General features: G+C 35.2%; 3 protein-coding genes across 4 annotated transcripts; 1 reads left to right on the forward strand and 2 right to left on the reverse strand.

Moving 5' to 3' along the window:
• Nucleotides 1–15: 15 nt before the first annotated feature.
• LOC130629028 (uncharacterized) lies at nucleotides 16–2,844 on the forward strand. 2 transcript variants are annotated; one of them, XM_057442123.1, is made up of 2 exons: nucleotides 16–508; nucleotides 1,938–2,192. In XM_057442123.1, the coding sequence occupies exons 1-2, from the start codon at nucleotides 439–441 to the stop codon at nucleotides 2,150–2,152; spliced, it is 285 nt and encodes a 94-aa protein (XP_057298106.1). In that variant the 5' UTR covers nucleotides 16–438; the 3' UTR covers nucleotides 2,153–2,192. The 2 variants fall into 2 exon arrangements, with proteins under 2 accessions (XP_057298106.1, XP_057298105.1); XM_057442122.1 differs by lacking the exon at nucleotides 16–508 and adding an exon at nucleotides 519–1,267 and having other exon boundaries at nucleotides 1,938–2,844.
• LOC130628622 (uncharacterized) lies at nucleotides 2,819–7,881 on the reverse strand. Its single transcript, XM_057441604.1, has 8 exons — nucleotides 7,697–7,881; nucleotides 5,478–7,646; nucleotides 4,145–5,368; nucleotides 3,953–4,025; nucleotides 3,624–3,670; nucleotides 3,438–3,492; nucleotides 2,988–3,040; nucleotides 2,819–2,867 (listed from the first exon to the last, which is right to left on the reverse strand). The coding sequence occupies exons 1-8, from the start codon at nucleotides 7,879–7,881 to the stop codon at nucleotides 2,819–2,821; spliced, it is 3,855 nt and encodes a 1,284-aa protein (XP_057297587.1).
• A 5,057-nt stretch (nucleotides 7,882–12,938) lies between these two features.
• Nucleotides 12,939–17,475, reverse strand: LOC130629312 (uncharacterized). The gene is made up of 10 exons (XM_057442472.1): nucleotides 17,308–17,475; nucleotides 17,039–17,110; nucleotides 16,577–16,623; nucleotides 16,186–16,237; nucleotides 15,577–15,634; nucleotides 15,177–15,226; nucleotides 14,133–14,270; nucleotides 13,829–13,897; nucleotides 13,304–13,739; nucleotides 12,939–13,234 (listed from the first exon to the last, which is right to left on the reverse strand). The coding sequence occupies exons 1-10, from the start codon at nucleotides 17,431–17,433 to the stop codon at nucleotides 13,047–13,049; spliced, it is 1,236 nt and encodes a 411-aa protein (XP_057298455.1). The 5' UTR covers nucleotides 17,434–17,475; the 3' UTR covers nucleotides 12,939–13,046.
• Between the last annotated feature and the right edge of the window lie 125 nt (nucleotides 17,476–17,600).

A 17,600-nucleotide genomic window follows, 5' to 3' on the forward strand; every position in this document is an offset into this window, starting at 1 on the left:
TGTGCGCATGCGCCAATTTTTTTAAAATCCCGTTCGATAAAATTTGATGTCTTGATGACGTCATAGTTATTGACCTAACTGATTTAAATGCAATTTACCAATCTGTAGGAGGGCTAGCGGGATAAATGGTATTTTTAACCTTGGTAAGAGTGACCACACCGTCCAAAATGTCAATCATTTCAGCCGGATTCGCGCCCAAACAAAACACAAAAAACTTGGAAGCTAGCTAGCCTTATAGCAAATATTGCTCATTTTTGTCATATATTTGCACTAATTCTACCCAAAAGAACGGTGTAAAATTTATCCTGAAAGTTAAAGGAACTATTCAATGATCTAATTCCAGTTGCAGTTATCTGCTGTACTTTTTTTATGCGTGGTGATACAAGATTTTGCAACCACAACTTTTAGTTGAAATTTCACTTTCGTTTTGTCACAAAGATGGCTGACCCGGAGAGTCAACACAATATATATTTAACAAAACTGTGTCGAATTTGTCAGGAGCATACTGGTAAGGTCCTAAGAAATGCCTTATCCGTCACAAAATTTTCTGAAAGAATTGAAAAAGCCTTAATAGACCTAAAAGGGGACATTCCAACAGTACACCCTAGAAAAATTTGTTTAAAATGCTACTCTACTAAAAATGTGGAAACCAAAAATACAACACCCATATTAAATGGTTTCCACATAATCCAAGTGACTGTGACACTTGAAAATTGGTGGAAAAAAAACCAAATCTAAAAGTGTGGGAAGACCACCGAAAGATGGTAGTATGTGGACACGACACATGACTGAGGTGTTATACGAAAAGACTACCAAAGAGATACAGCAGAGAGGATTTCTCTTGTAATAAGTCACTGCCAGAATTTATATGCTTTTTGTGCAAGGATATTCTTAGAAGACCTGTAGGGATAATGCCTTGTGAGCACAACTTCTGCTTAGAATGTTTGGTACCCAATATTGAAGGTAGGAGAGAAACGGACTGGAAATGCCCTCAATGCAAACTGCTTATAAAAAGCAACCAAATTAATCCATCAAAAAAGATACAAAATCTCACAAAAATGTTATCGACCAAATGTAAAAGATGTGGTCATTTATTTAATTTGGACGAAGAAAAAGAAAAAAAAACAGCATGAGGCATCGTGCATCAGTCAATCTCCAACAATCAACGATGCAAAATCTGATGAAGCAGTTTTGCAAATCATCAGGAAAAAAAATGGCCGAATCAAAACTTCTAAATAAAAGCATTGTATTCAAAACAGCTGGTAGAGTAAGTACACATTTTTTTTAAGAAACTGGTTTTGTAAGGCAGGCTCAATGTTTCTTAAAAAATCAACCATTTGAGCCTGGAATGTTTCTTAAAAACCCACATTAATATAAACTATACATATACATAACATATTTCAAATTAAATTCAAACACTGTTTATTCGGCAACAGGCAAACACAGGTGTTGACAGAAAAGGTTTATTCATTATATTCTCCATTCACATACGACATATCGTTTCTCTGGAAACTAGTTATGCTTTCTGGTGTTTCAAAAATGACGTTTGTGTGAAAAAAATTTCTGGGTGGTATATAATGAACGCTTGAATTATTTTCAGCCATTGGTTATGACTTCAACACCAACACCTACAAAAGAAAGTGATATTGCAAGTACAAAGACCATTCAAAACAGAACCAAATTTTTAAAAAATCAATTAATAGCAACATCTGGAAAAACTAAAAATGCAATTATTAAACAAACTGGAAAAGTTCTTAAGTCATTTTCTTCCAACGACAGACAATCTATCTTGAGCAACGCAAACATTCCTCAAGCAGAAATTGTTATGCCAAAAAAAACTACAATCAAAATTCATAAAAGAGAGCTTTATTGCTGGGTGTCATGCATATGTGCTTGAATGTTGCTACAGAGTAATTTGCAGCCTATTTATTTTATAGAAACTGCAATTGAAAACTTCATGAACTATTACCGAAAAACTTGGCCAGATGCGTCGATTACGCCAAAGTTACACATGCTGGAAAATCATGCGATTGATTTTGTCAGAAGATGGGGTACAGCATTTGGTTTTTATGGAGAGCAGGGTGCAGAGAGCATTCATCCAACATTCAACAAGTTGATGGCTACTTATTGTCAAATGAAGATGTATTTTTAAAATTTATTATAATGGAATTAGATGATAGCAAATATGGCTACTTCGGGTATTTTAAAATTTTTTGGCTACCTTTGAGCTATAATGGTGCTCACAAAAAAAAGTACAGCAACATCACTCCAATCAAAATAAGTTCTCCAAACAATACTCTATCAAAAAAAATTTACCTGATATTCCTAGTTTGGGTAGAACTTGAAATATCGTGTTCGATTTCCTTGCAACCACATTTCCAAGACGAATCCAGGTTGTCTTTTTCAGCCATGTGTCACCGCAGATTAGTGGTTATAGCTCTCGTACTCTGTGCGGGAGACCGGGGTTCGATCCTCTTGACGGCGATTCAACATGGGCGAGTGAATGTTACCATAGCCCCGGGTTAACCCAAGCCATGTGAGGGAAATTGGGAAGATGGCACACTGTGTGGGCCGTTGGATGTTGCCGGGAGTTGTCTAGAGAGCGCGGGCTCTAATTGGGTCTGCGTAGCTCAAAATGAGCATTAAATACTCTAGGACTCTCCATCTACGCCATGGCCCCTCCTGGAAATAATAGACAGGGTATATCCCTCGATATTTGTGAGGCTAGCCATGTAAAATATGCACATCTATCTATCTATCTATCTAGCTTATCGCCAAAGGAACTTGCTATTTTAGGCTTTCGTTCATTCGGCATGGTTTATTTCTCTAAAAAAAGCTGACCAAGCTCCCTCTCTTTTCCACGGAGCCTAAAATTTCATGTTTTTTAAAGATATTCTTCGCTGCGTCCGCATCCCTTGAGCGCAGGAAGCCATTATGGAATTCGGAAACCACGCGTGATTTTTAAAAAACCCGGCGCATGCGCACACTTTCCTTCCATCGACACAGATGGACGGCGTGAGATGGAGTTAAAGTTGTCTGACTAAAACAGACGGAGTCTCGATCTCATGTTGTTTTTTTATATCAGGAGGAAACGTTTCTCAAATGCAACGTTATAAGCAAGTAAGCGAATCCCGTGGGTCCGTCTCTATTTGGATATTTTAATAAAAAAAACCCTGTATTATAGCAATCTTTAAATGTTCGAAAACTTTCTTTTTTCTTTTAATATATATTCAAACACAAAATTACAAAACTGAAAGAGGACGAATTCCAAATTTTTCATACACCACGATAGAAAAACCTATCTGTGGGGTACTGTACTCGAAAACTTTGGACAAGCAAAATTTGTAATAACTAAGCGATGTGTGACCGTATTAGGTCATGGTAAACTATTGGTTTGCCATAGAGAAAAAATTTCAATGATTCGTAGGGTATGTTACCTTATTGGCATAAATTTTGGCGAGTATAAATTTTAGCGCTTTTTTGGGCAAAATTCTGAAAATGCGCCAAAATTTATACCATTATTGTAAAAAATTGTAAACATTCGAAATCTTGATTTTGAGAAATTCGAACGTTCGAATGTTTTCCAGATCGAATTTACTTGTGCGATGAAATTCAAAAATTACAGAAAAGGTCGAGATAACGTGATATGAAATATACTAAAGAAGGGATCCTAAAAATAGGTCGAGATAAGGAAAGTTCGAGATACGGGTAGTCGAGATGTTGGACGTGTTTTAGCCTACGAGAGGTTAAAATGCCGAAGGGACCGATGAAAATAGGTGGAGCTGTCCGAGAGAAAAAAAAGCTCTGGGAATGAGGTTGACACTAAATTAATTTTAACATGATAGGAATATGTTTCCTTTTATTAAGAATTCCTGCTTTGAAACCTGGTTCGGTGGTTTAGGGAGAAAGCGAAAAGAAAGACGTGCGCTTTACAAAGTTGCATCTAATTAACTTGCGTCACGTGACCTTGGAACAGTTGAAAATAGAAGGGGTAATGGCTTGGGCAGCTGCGTACATGTTCGCATCTAATGTAAACGCAGAGTGACATCATTGGGCTCATGTATATAAACAACAGTTACAACAAGATCATCACATAATACGGCATTTATTTTTATTAGACACGTGCGTTAAACAGAAGTCATACGATTCTTGAGTTTGAATAGTCTCCCTGTGGAGTTTTCCAAGAACAGATTCTTGTTTTACAAGCAAATTTTTATATAAATTAAGCGCCTTCTCATGTTTTCCTTCTCGGTGGAAACAATTTGCAATTTGTTTTTCAGTTTCAATTGTATCATACTGTAGCTCACCTAAAATCTCTCTTTGAAGCTTCAAAATTTCTTCCAGCTTTCGTTTTCTTTCCTGAATGTCCAAAGAAAACATTGCAATATTATATAAAGTTTTTAAAGTATGAGGGTGATCGGGTCTAAGAACAGATGTTTGAAGGGATCTAACGTCTCGTAAAATCTCGAGACCTTCGCTTATTTTTTCACGCTTATAAAGAGTTTTTGAAACGACGACCTTTGCTAGCAGTAATAATGGGTGACTGTCGCCAAGTTCAGAAGCATTCTGCATCGCTTTCGTTAATGTGTCGTAAACTTGTTCAATTTCGTTTTTTTCCAAGTCATTGATCAATAGACACTCTGCGTGCAGAATCTTTGACTTCACTTTCAAAACATGACATTCCTCTAATTCAGAACCAATCCTCAGTACTTCATTAATATTATCTATAGCTTCTTTCGTTTTACCAAGGTAGAAATAGCTTCTCGCAAGCTCATAATAAGCTCTCAGTTTATAGATGTCATCAGGTTGGTAACATTTGGAATCTGTTATGGTAATCAGCAGGTGAATTGCATCTTGATACTTGCTACAGTCAACAAGACAACTTGCAAAACGAAATTTAGGGATAACTGTTTCTGGTTTAACTTCGCCATGAGTGACTAGGTATTGTTGATAGACATTGTCGTATATAACATGAGCTTCTTTGTAATGACCCATATGCTGCAAGCAAATGCCAATGTTGAGTTTGTGTGTTAAATTAGCTATTGACTTTCTGCATGCACTTAATTTCTCGACTTTCACGTACAATTCGTAGGCTTCTTTGTACTCTCCCAGTTGCAGCAGGCAATTGGCTATGCAATTGTCAACATATTCATACTTTGTCAGCGTTTCTTTCACATCCATATAAAGATGTAAAGCTTTTCTATAATTTCCTTTAAAATAATATGTTTTTGCAAGTTCAAGTTTGGTATGTCTGACATCAGTATGATCCTCTCCATGCAATTCTATTCTAACCTTTAGAATGTCACTGTATTCTTTAATAGCAAGAGAATAATTTCCTTTCAGGCAAAAACATTCTGCGATATCGATCCTATTTAGCAAAGAGTGATGATTGAAATCGTTTCCTAATTGTTTTCTTTTTTCTTTTATTTCTAGAAGAAGATTTAGAGCTTTTGAGAGCATTAGCGAGGCAATTATACACATTTAATGTTTCTTGATGGTGATCACCAAGTGTTTTGATGCATTCTGGCAATAAATTATGTAGCATATCTATTGCTTCTTCGTGCTTACCTAGTCTAATAAGAAATATAGATTTATTTCGATGTGCTAAGAAATAAACGGCTGCTTTTGTAGGATGGGATTTCCCATATAGTTGAATAGCATTGTCAATCACGGCCAGAGCTCTTTCGTTGTTTGCTAGATTATAATATTCTATTGCTATGTTTATATCTGTTGTAAGTTTTGATTGGTTAAAAATAGGAGTTTTGTCTTTTAATCTTAAATCTTCATATGCGTTTAGAGCCTCTTCATTGCGGCCAAGACGTGAATAGCAAAACGCAATGTGATGTTGGACATCAGTAGCATTTGACAGCTTTGTACCTGGTATAGCACTGGTAATTTCTTTCATCTGGAAGCAAATATCTAACGCTTCTCTCCATTTCCTTAGGTTAATCAAGGACACAAAAATCAAATTCAAGGTATCGAAAGTAGTTTGGTTTGGTTCGTGTTGATCTTGAATAATACATTGCAGAAAGTCTAAAGCTATATCATCATTGCCAACATTGGTCAAAGCAGCCGCAAAACAATACTTTAAACGAGCAAGGAAATTTCGCACTACAATGTCATCTTTTGATGTGTGAAATATTTGAATGATGTGATGCAGCCATAGGGATCCAAAATTAACATGTTCCACATTTTCTTTTTCGTCAATTATACATTGAAATGCATTGAAAAGTACTTCCAGGAATTGATCACTTTTAGCCAAAATTTTAGATAATTCTCGAACAACTCGCTGTACCAAACCATGAACAGTTATGTAGCATTCTCGTGTAAGATAATTGCGATGAATTTGGATAAGTGAGAACTGCTCCAATGACTTCATGGCATCTTCTATGTCTTCAATACTGTAACAATCAAACAAATTAAATAATTGCTTTTCAATTTTTAGACCGTCCATGAAAGATAGTATTCCCATGAGATCATTTACAATGTTATTCTCACACTGTTCAAGAGAGTTCAACGTCATCATGATGGCACTGTAGAAGTTGTGTTTGTACATAACATCATCAGAAGCAAATGACAACAATCTATGTGCTTGTTGTTGTTCTTTAAATTTCTTAATATACTCCTTGGTTGTGATAACATGATGTTTCATAAAGTTTATGCTTTGCTGCAGAGCTAATGGAAAACCTTCTAACAATTCATACAGTTCGTTTAAGTTATCGTTATCTTCGATGAGTTCTTTAGGCAAGTAATTGCGAATGAGCTCTGTAGATTCTTCTTTTGTTAACGTTGTGAGGCTCATTTCATTCACTCTTTGTCCCCATTTAGACAATCTTGACGTGATCAGGATAGTCGAATTCGATGCAGGCGATGAAAACGATTTAGGTAACACATCCAAAATCGTTTCATGTTCGTCAGCGTTATCGAATACAAACAATATTTTTCTGTCTAAAAATTTGTCGAATATTTCTGCTAACAAAAGTTTAACATCAAAAGACTGCTCGTGATCTAAAAGTTTCAAATGTCTTGCTAGACCAGCAACTGATGTTTTTAAAGCTTCAATTCCATTTGCGTTTAACCATATAATGTTATTATCATAACTCTCTGAATATTCGTAACAATAAAAAAGCGCAAGAGAAGTTTTTCCTGTGCCTGGTAATCCAGTTATAACAGTCGGGATTCTAGAATCTGATGATAACATGGAATGTAGCTTCACTACATCCAGCTTTCTTCCTGTAAAAGAAGGAATTAGCGACACCACTCCGAAAGAAATACCGCCTTTGAACGGAGTCTCAAAATCAAGGAGGGCTTTTGCAAGCTCTAAAACTTTTTCATTTGACTTTTCTAAATCTTTCTCTTTTAGTTTCAGCAATGCTGAAGTATTGTTATCAAGGGGCATGTTAATGATCTTTTTCACAAACTTCAGGTCACAACCTAAGGCGACCATTGAATTACCAATGTCGTTTAGGAAGTCATGATATTCAACATCCGTTTTCTTCAATCGATTGTGCATTAGTTTATTTCTGCTAAGCTGTATTCGAACAATATGAGCGGAATCCGATTTATCAGTGTTTAACGGTGGATTATGCCATCCCGTTTTTGGTTTTGGTATTTTTCTCACAAATCTGAGCAAAGCTGCCAAGAGACTAGCATCATAAGTTGTAGGATCAGATTCTACAGCACCGTTTGGATATACGATTTAACTTGATATGGAAGTAATTTAGATCGTAGATTCTTCTCTTCTTTCCTGAGAACATCTTGAAATGTCAATGGTCCAGTTTTAAAGGGAGCTGTAAGATATTCTCGAAGTGTGTTGAGTGACTCGTCTAACAATTTGTGTAACCGAAGACCTCTCTCTTCATCTTCTGTAATGGTACTCATCTTCTCGCTTTTGGTAAAAGCTCTGAGCTTAGGTAATCGCCATGCAGTCTATCTAAACATTTGAAATTTATTTAATTCAGAAGTCATATGATGCGCTTTACGGTGGTACAACACCAACATGGCAATTTTTTTTAAATATAATAATCTTGACAAATCTTCTATAAAAATTCAAACATACTCAAGATTGAAAGACAAAAAAACTTGAAAAAAATTTTTTTTTTCATGTGGCCTATCCATAATGGCGGAAAAATACCTGAGAAAGCCCTGTTTTCGGCCCACATTGAAAAACAGGATAACTCAAGCTAGCCTCAACAGTTAGTCTTCAAACTTCACACACTGATTGAAGATGGTCTAAGTAACAAATTAACAGATAGGTTTTGTCAAGGATAACCTATATGAAAAATAATATTTGTTTTTTGAAAATTTCAGAAAAACAGCCAAAATTTTGCATAAAAATTGACCTCAAAGTGCCATAAATAAATTTCTAATGCCTTATTCCTGAATTGTATCTGTTAGTTTGATTCCACAAGATCATTGAACAACCTGTCAAAATTTCAGGTCTATTGGAGAAGTAGTTGTTAAATAATTGTGTTTTGAAGTCTTGTGAATGACAAAAAAAGTGAGAAAAAGAAAAAAGCCGTTAAAAAATAGTAACATGAAAATTCTAGATAAATGATCCTAAAAAGTATCCTCCAGCTAACTATCTTTCAAGTTTTCATCGTCAATGAATCCCTTTTTGATGGATCTTAATGTTTTACGTCGTTTTTTCCCCTTCTCCGAGGACTTTCGTTTCATGCGGTTAATTCGGATTTTGTTCCCGTGTGACGTAGAAGCTTCAAATACAACACCACTTAAACCAATACATTTCAAAACATCTAGAACACCCTTAGCACCATCATTGTAAGCTATTATAGCTGAATAGACACCCATTTCTAATGATGGTTTGCCAACAAATACTCTTTTTGGAATACGCGACCAAATTACCCCATTCAGAGCTTCGTTCGCATTTTGAGTTTGACCGTGTAAGCATTTTGAAAGCAAATCATCCGATTGAAGATCTATAATGATTTTATATATAATCTATAATGACTGTTTGATTTTGTTATAACCATTTGGTGTCAAGCAATTCATATTCAAACATGATGACAAAGTTTTCATTGCTTCATGACCAGTACCGATTTCCCGCAAACCAATAACAAAGCGGACATTAATATCAAAAGGATTAATTGATATTTTTGAAGCTTTCTTCTTCTTTGTCCCATCAGTAATTTTTGGTTTTTTCACATCCATTTTGTTTTCAACTACTTGAGATGAGTGGAACCTTTTAGAATAATCGCAGAGCGTACATTTTAATTCTAACAGATGACAAAAACCCATGCGTTGTTTAGCGATGTCAACAATAGTCATTTCCCCTTCAAGGCAATCAGGACATGATGTTGCAGCTACTAACTCCTTTAAAATCTCAAAGTTTAAAGCGATAAAGTAATTGTTTGAGCTGCCACCTTGAGAGGATGAATCCAGATTAAGTTTACGAGAACTTGCACAAGAAACATTTTCAAAGTCGTTGACAGGATAACTCAGTTGTTGTTGTTTACGATGTTTGGATGGCACAACACCATTCCATTTTCTTTTTCTCTTTCTAGATGGGTTTTTTTTCTTAATGCTAGACATTACTGAACTAAAAAGCAATTTGGAGTAGTCAGAATTGTCACAGATCCACTAAAACAAAAGCATAAACATAGAGATGAACATAGACTGACATTACATAAGTCTGCAACACCAACCATCACAAAATAAACATGTTGAGGTTTTGAAAAATAGCTTTAAGATATTTTCCGAGTTTCTGAGCAAAGAAGATACGGGGATGGTAAAGGGCGCGGAAATCCCGTGAATTTTAAGGCCACTATTTATGAGAAAAGCCCCTAGCAACCAAATTAAAAATTTAGTCCTACCGTTGCTAAGGAAAATAATTCCTAGTCCCTGTTACTTGAATAGCTATAACTCATTATAGGAAGGAGATTTTGATTTCAAATTTTCTCCAGATGTTTTTGAATGTTTTTAGCATACCATGGTGTCAAAAACACAAAATTGAAGATTTTTCGAAAATTTGCCAATTTTTGGTGTTGTACCACCTTAAGCCAATTATAATGACGTTAGATAAAACAGTTATCAAGGGATAGTGAGTCATTTTTATGGTAAACTCTTTCTACTATTAAGGTCGGTTTATTCAAGGAAATTCTTTAGTTTATTTTCAACCAAAAGGTGTTTCAAAAATTTAAATTTCCTTTTAAATAGACGAATTGAAGTTTCCTCATTGTATAGAAATACAAAAATTCTAGAGCTACATTATTTTGTTCTGAGTACGTTTTGAACACTCTTGACCCCAGAGCTCTTTGAGATAAACCTAGATTGTAATTTCCAAGAGCTCTGGGGACGAGAATGCGTTTTGAATAGTTCCTAATTTTTGGCGAAATCTCAGCCTGAACGTTCTTTTACAGTAGCTTCTTATAAAAAGTCGTATAAAGGTTTTTCTCTATAAGAGTTTGACTCTCATAAAAATTTATGTCTACTTCTATTAATATTGTCAAGCTAACTCTAACAATGGCTAAGCGTTTGTAAACAAAATAGTTATTATTTGTGCTACTTACCACAAGTTTTGCAACGTTCAAAAGAAATCTTAAAGTAGTCATCGCTACAATAAACGTATAAAAAATTCTTGTCTGTACGTAATTCCTACTTAAAAAAACGCTCTCCTACTTAATTGAAACATCTAGTTGCAAATTGCACTAGTAGTTGGAAGCTCTACACCGGAGAACAAACCCTACACCGGAATGAATTAACAAGAAAACAATGACTTTGTTTATAATGACGGGGTACGTACGTATTGACACACGTCACAGTACGGCGTGAGATGGAGTTACTAAAACAGACGGAGTCTCGATCTCATGTTGTTTTTTTATATCAGGAGGAAACGTTTCTCAAATGCAACGTTATAAGCAAGTAAGCGAATCCCGTGGGTCCGTCTCTATTTGGATATTTTAATAAAAAAAACCCTGTATTATAGCAATCTTTAAATGTTCGAAAACTTTCTTTTTTCTTTTAATATATATTCAAACACAAAATTACAAAACTAAAAGAGGACGAATTCCAAATTTTTCATACACCACGATAGAAAAACTATCTGTGGGGTACTGTACTCGAAAACTTTGGACAAGCAAAATTTGTAATAACTAAGCGATGTGTTACCGTATTAGGTGATGGTAAACTATTGGTTTGCCATAGAGAAAAAATTTCAATGATTCGTAGGGTATGTTACCTTATTGGCATAAATTTCGGCGCGTATAAATTTTAGCGCTTTTTTAGGCAAAATTCTGAAAATGCGCCAAAATTTATACCATTATTACGCGCAAATGGTATGTGCACCAAAATTAGTACGCGCGAAATTGCGATGGAAGTAGGGTGCGTCAAAATTAGAACGCGCCAAATTTTATTTCAATAAGGTACTTTATAAGAAGAAACTTTTGCGGTAAATTTAACAAAGCACGCCAAAGTTGCTCAACGGAAGTTTATTCCTGCGAAATCTTAAAATTTGAGAAACAAAATGCGAAAATATATTCTTGCGAAAATGCATTCACATTTCGATTTTTGTTAAAATTTAATCCCGCAAGGTATACAAAACGACTCGGCGATTTAAGTTTCTTCTCTTAGGTATTCGTGACCATGATTTCAAAATCGCTTATTTGACAGAACACTAAGTGATAAAAATGTGACGAAAGAATTTTAGCGCGATCAAAAACTTGTTGCATGTTTTTATTAAATCACACGTATGGAGTAGTGTGATATATTGGTTTACCCTTTCTTGAGGCGGCGGTCTTTAGGACATTTTCATCACACTGGATCCGAATTACTGTTATATCTCATTTCACTGGATTAACAAATCTCTACTATTTTCTCGCGTAAACGAAAAGCTGAATGTTGTTGTGCTTTGCTGATATGTAGTTTTATAAAGATATAAAGTTAAGGAAGAAGATCTTTATTTTTTATCGAAGCGCGACCTTTAGTTAAGATGGAAAAAGAAGCTGTTATTGCTGTGCTATCCGAATTTTCGAAATTTTGCAAGAAAAAATGAATAAAGTGAAAAATATTTTTAAAATCAAAAATGAACAATTTTGCTTTTATGTTACAATACGTAATATTTCTTACTCTCTGTAGAGTTCTTTATAGCTGCTAGAATTTTCAGAGTTTATTTAGGAAAAATTTTGATTTTTCTTTTTAGCGAAACAAACCAACAAACCAATTTTTATTATGATGTGTATATAGCCAGCTATGTAGTTAAGAATCGTAGCTAAGAATTTATTTGCGGATAACTTGCTGTGCTCTTTAAACGGATAATGTTGTACTAAAACCAAGTTTTAATATTTTTAAAGATTATTAGTTCATGTTTTGATTTGATTCTTTAACACGCGCTCTCACAAGAGCTCATATTCGGGTTTTCTTTCTGCATTTTCTTTAATGTTCTAATTATTTTCATGAACAATTTGGTTTGACTTAATCCATTAATTTTATTTATCCGCCCCAGAATTTACGTGCACATGCAAGCGATACAACTGGATACATACAGCTAATTATTTTTTCCATTGCTATCCAGATCGGTATCCTAGCTTCACAATCTTCAATTCTTAGCCGGAAGGCGTACGATGGAATCTTTTTTTGATTAGCGTGATTTCAAACCGACCGCGGTTTCTTGTTTACTTTTGCAAGGTAATCTAACAGATTGGGGTTAATCAAGGCAACAAAATTAATTGCCTTCTTTATTCCTTTACTCCAGGAAAAAACTTTTAAAGGATCAAATTTATTTCCAGGGTTTCGCAAATACAGTATGAACAAGTAAAGCATAACAAATTATTGACAATGACCCTCTCCTCGCCTGGCGGCATTATAGCGTTTGTTAAGTTGTTGTAACTGACAGGAATGCTCGAAACAAAATAATCCTGTGTCTAACATACATAAAAAAACCAACAGCAACCAACCCAGGGAAGTTGTTATAAAAAACGTGCTAACAAAAATGTCAATATTTCGCAGAAGTAAAATAAAATTAAGACGAAAAATACGCTAAAATCAACGTGAATGTAATTGTGACACAGAATAAGCAATACACAAGTATATTATTCAATCTCTTGACTCATCAAAGAAGGTGGTTGGCCAGACGAGTTTTGCATAAAATGAGGAGGTGGCATCATTTCCCCTCCCTGCATAGGTGGACCCATGCCTCCAGGTGGAGGCATCCTAGGCGGCATATTCGAAGACATCCCCAGGTTTGGAGGTGGTGGACCCGGTTGACCTTGCGGTGGACCTAAACACAATTAATTAATTTTAATATCAGTCCCACAAACAGATACACAGTGACGGAAAAGTTTCATACCTCCTGGTGGTTGCATAGGAGGAGGACCACCAGAACCCATTGGTGGTGGTCGTATTGGTTGACCTTGAGGTGGGCCTTGTGGCGGTGGGTGTATTGGTTGACCTTGAGGCGGACCTTGCGGAGGACCTCGTGGTGGTTGCCCATCTGGAGGACCTTGCGGCATTCCCATAGGTGGTCGATTCATGTTGCCAGGATGGTGAACATCTCCCATATTAGGTGGGGGACCACGCATATTAGGTGGTGGCATGCGCGGCAGCCCTCTTGGAGGCATTCCAAATTCCTGATTGGGTGGAAATTGATGACGAGGAGGTGGTCTCAACGGTGGAGCGCGGTTTTCTTGTTTTCGAATGTCCCGTTGCGCACCCTTCTCCTCGGTGTCCCGTTGTAATTGTGCGATTTGAGTAGGAGTAAGTTTAAAATAGAATTGAAGAAAAAACTAAAACGAAAAAAAACGACAGATGTAATTTTGTATGAACAAGACCGCGTAAACTTTGTTTTTGTCTCGATTATCAGTAACTTTCAAACCTGTTTGGTGTCTTTATTCCAGTACGTCCAAAACTTTTGTTCGCTCTTGTCAATTTCTCTACTTGGAATCTAAACGAAAGGGACCGTTTACACTAATTCATTCAACAGACTACCTTATTTCCAATAATTTTTAATTTACAAAGTCATACTCTAAAAGTACACACAAACGGAAAATCATACTTTAAAAGTACACACAAAAGAAAAGTCATACTTTAAAGGTACACATACAAGGAAAGTCATACTTTAAAGGTACACATACAAGGAAAGTGATACTTTAAAAGTACACACAAAAGGAAAGTCATACTTTGAAACCGATTGTTTCGTATGGTTCAGCTGCTACGAGTAAATATTGCCATGATTTGTCTGGAGGTTCGATACGCTGCTCGTAAGCTGACATGAAGCGATGTTTTGGATCGCCTTCTGCTATCTCAGGATAGTCAATCTAAACCAGACTAAACATTTTTACGCAAGCACTTTTTTGACAGCGATATCAGTTCCTCAGAAAGCCACCATAATTTCAGTATTAGTTCCTATGAGAGCTTTTACCTTTTATTGTACTAATTTTGGCGGATGTTGGTCCAGTTCGCGAAATGATATACCAGCGAAAAAAAAATATCCACGCAAGAATATAGAGCGCTAACGATAAATCAAATTCTAACAAAGAATTATTAAAAGTATACCTATGTGTCAATATGATGCACAAAAATTTATTTACAGATAATTTTTCAGATTTCCTCAGACCCTCAAATATAAAAAAAACCCCGTAATTTTATTTTACACATTAGTTGTTAGTTATATTGTTGTCAATTATGTGATACAATTTCCACAATTCTAAATTTACGTTTTATGCATAGCCAATACGATTTCAACTATTATTGACCCCATCAAACTATATTTTCATCACACAAAAACTGGCAAAATCGCAGTCGTTATAATTCTCACTATCATAGGTACTTGTTTGTCAGAAGCTACAGGTACCTACAATCTGGATGACTTAATATATTTAAACCAAAGGGTTCCCAAAATACCATCTTTATCTCCATGTGATTGCCGACTTAAAAATCTAAAATATCTTTGAGATCACGACGATTTATTTGATTATATCAATGTAATATCAATCTTGGAAGAATACAACTTACGTAGGAAACAGATTGTCAAACTAAGGGAACGAAAAAAAACTGTTTATCCTTATCATGTTGTTTGGCACAAGATGTAGATGTTTGGCACAAGAGTATATATATAAGTTGTGAAAATGATATAACTACAAATTCGAATTTATATGGAGGAAAGTTTTTCAAGACTTTCTGGTCTGATTTTAAAATTTCAATTCCCAGTAACAATTTTTTACCTGGAAAAGTAAACTGTGCTGTCCTGTGTCTGCATCCCGCTGTTTTGTTACTAAAAACAAAAAAATATTATGTGAAAAAAGCTGATTGAGATTGAATACAAGTTTTATATCTTCTCTGTAAAGAATTAAAAACAAACAAAAAAACAGGGGGGAGAGGCAAGTTTGAGTGTCTTCCTTGGGGCTACCATGGCTAGGCCCGAGAGTTGAAACAATTTGCAAATTCAAGGGTTTTGATGATGTCAAAACGATGTAAATTATGTGTCATATAATCTTATTTTTGTTGTGATCGGTAATGCCGATAAAAAATTGGCGACACTATTGAAAAGGGAAACTGCCCCCTCTGCACCCTGTTTGCTACGACATGGCAAAAGAATAAAACAATTTACTGGAGTAAAAATACCTTTGTAACCAGGACGACCAATTTTAACGAACTTTTTCAGGGTAACCTTTTGTTTTTCCTGAAACAATATTTTCACAGCAATTAACTTTACAGCATAAAACTTTAAGTGTTTGAAAAATCGGAAAACATATTTTCCTTTAGTTACTCTTTAAAATCTTCTTTTTTCTAGTGCAATGCTTAAAAAAATTAGCTAATGTTCTCATAAATTCCCTTTATGTTTGGCAGTGAATTTTTCTTCCTTGAGTTACCGAATCCTTTTTTCCAGTTTTATTTTAGAGTTTTATCACTACACACTGTACTATATCGACAATATTCTGATGTCACTTACATAAGCACATCATTTAAGCAATGAAGGTTATAAAAAGTGGTGTCACATGTTGGTCTGACTGCGCATTTTCTCGTTTCCACAGTAACTACAACAAGTCAACTTTGCAAGGTGATTATATGTATCAAAAATATAGACCATGTAGAAAGTGCACGAATACTCACTACATTGGGTTGAAGAGGTGACATTATAATAGACCATGTAAAAAGTCCACAAATAGTTATTATACAGAGTTGAAGAGGTGAAATTACAATAGACTATGTAAAAAGTGCACGGATACTCACTACACTGGGTTGAAGTGGAGTCTCCTTTGCTTCTTTTGCTGCTCGACGTGCTCTAGAAAAATTCAAACCCTTATGACAAACAGGTAAGAAACTGTAACCAGGGTGTCTGCCAAATTATTTTTTTAACGAATTTTAAGGTTTTCTTCGCCATTATTTGGGTTTTTACTATAACCTGGGTTATTTAAGGCTCTAAGCACACTTACACTAGCAATACACCTAGGTACAGCGCTATACATTTAAATTTATGTACAGTAAATTATTTAAAGAAGTGTAAACACAATCTTCAACAACGCTATGTATTATTACTAGGCAGAAATCTTTTTGCAATTATTTTTATCTAGTGAACTAGTATTTTTATATATATTTTGTATTTTTTAATATCACTACTTACAAATTTTGTTGATGTTTTTTTCCTTGTGTGTGAGCCAAATAACTACCCTAAAAATAAATTATGGCGGTGTGTTAATGTGTAAAAACTAGCACCTTGGGTTTCCACCAATTAAAATGCAATAATGAATCAACCTACAAAGGTTATCAGTAATACGACATTTTTTTTATATGAGCATTCAGCTCCAAGGAAGCCTTTAAATGCTCCTCCTAATTTCAAATCAATACAAAATATAAAATTCACACAACATGCGCCTCAGGTCCACTCCTACAGTTTTTGTTACGTTTAGGATCAAAAATCAGAGACTATAAGACTTACCATTTCTCAGACCAGTTTCTCTCATTAAAAAGGGACGGCACAGTAGTGAAACATTTTACAAGTAACGCATGTTTTTTGAGCATCTTTACATACATGGGCTGCATCTGGGCCCAGAAGAAATTTTTTTAAAAAACAATAATAGCTTACTTCGTTGTTGTGAAGAGTTAGACATAGCTTGCATTCATACGAACCAAGGTGATTTTTCATGAAATAAGGATCCTATAAAAAAACAAAACCATACATCACATTAAGGGGAGATTTGAACAATTTGTTGTGAAGTAAAAAATGACCATGGTGTGTTAACGCAAGGTTATTTGTTTTGAAGTCGTCAGGTTCTGCTCACACCAATCGTCACAGACTTTAAAGAGCAAACACTTATCCTAACTTTAAAAACGACCTAAAGAAATTCCTATTACCTTATTTAAATCAATGGTTTCCAGAGCAAGCTGTCTCAAGCGCTCTCTTCGGTCACGATTAGTTTCCGACCATGACGCAACTCCACCACTTCCTGTCTTGCCACCAGCACGGTTTTGAAAATCCATGGTTCTTTATGTCTGTTTTTTATAACTATGACGATATTCAAATTTTATTACAAGTTTACTTACTTAGATCCTTAAAAATGGCTTTGGATAGATAATTCAGTTTCGCTAAATACTAATGGCGGAGATACAACTAATAACAAATTGATCACATATATTTTGAATACATT

The sequence above is a fragment of the Hydractinia symbiolongicarpus genome, chromosome 15 (genome assembly GCF_029227915.1).
Source record: "Hydractinia symbiolongicarpus strain clone_291-10 chromosome 15, HSymV2.1, whole genome shotgun sequence".
In the NCBI taxonomy this organism is placed as follows: domain Eukaryota; kingdom Metazoa; phylum Cnidaria; class Hydrozoa; order Anthoathecata; family Hydractiniidae; genus Hydractinia; species Hydractinia symbiolongicarpus.

Coding starts and splice junctions, on each gene's coding strand:
- LOC130629028 (XM_057442122.1), top strand. CDS start 2,047: ATGGGGTACAGCATTTGGTTTTTATGGAGAGCAGGGTGCAGAGAGCAT.
- LOC130628622 (XM_057441604.1), bottom strand. CDS start 7,881: ATGAGTACCATTACAGAAGATGAAGAGAGAGGTCTTCGGTTACACAAA. Junction 5,369..5,477: donor CATCAAGAAACATTAAATGT/GTATAATTGCCT, acceptor TTTGCTAAATAG/GATCGATATCGCAGAATGTT. Junction 2,868..2,987: donor TCTGTGTCGATGGAAGGAAA/GTGTGCGCATGC, acceptor ATGAAATTTTAG/GCTCCGTGGAAAAGAGAGGG.
- LOC130629312 (XM_057442472.1), bottom strand. CDS start 17,433: ATGGATTTTCAAAACCGTGCTGGTGGCAAGACAGGAAGTGGTGGAGTT. Junction 16,238..16,576: donor AAAAAACATCAACAAAATTT/GTAAGTAGTGAT, acceptor GAATTTTTCTAG/AGCACGTCGAGCAGCAAAAG. Junction 15,635..16,185: donor CTCCACTTCAACCCAGTGTA/GTGAGTATCCGT, acceptor ATATTGTTTCAG/GAAAAACAAAAGGTTACCCT.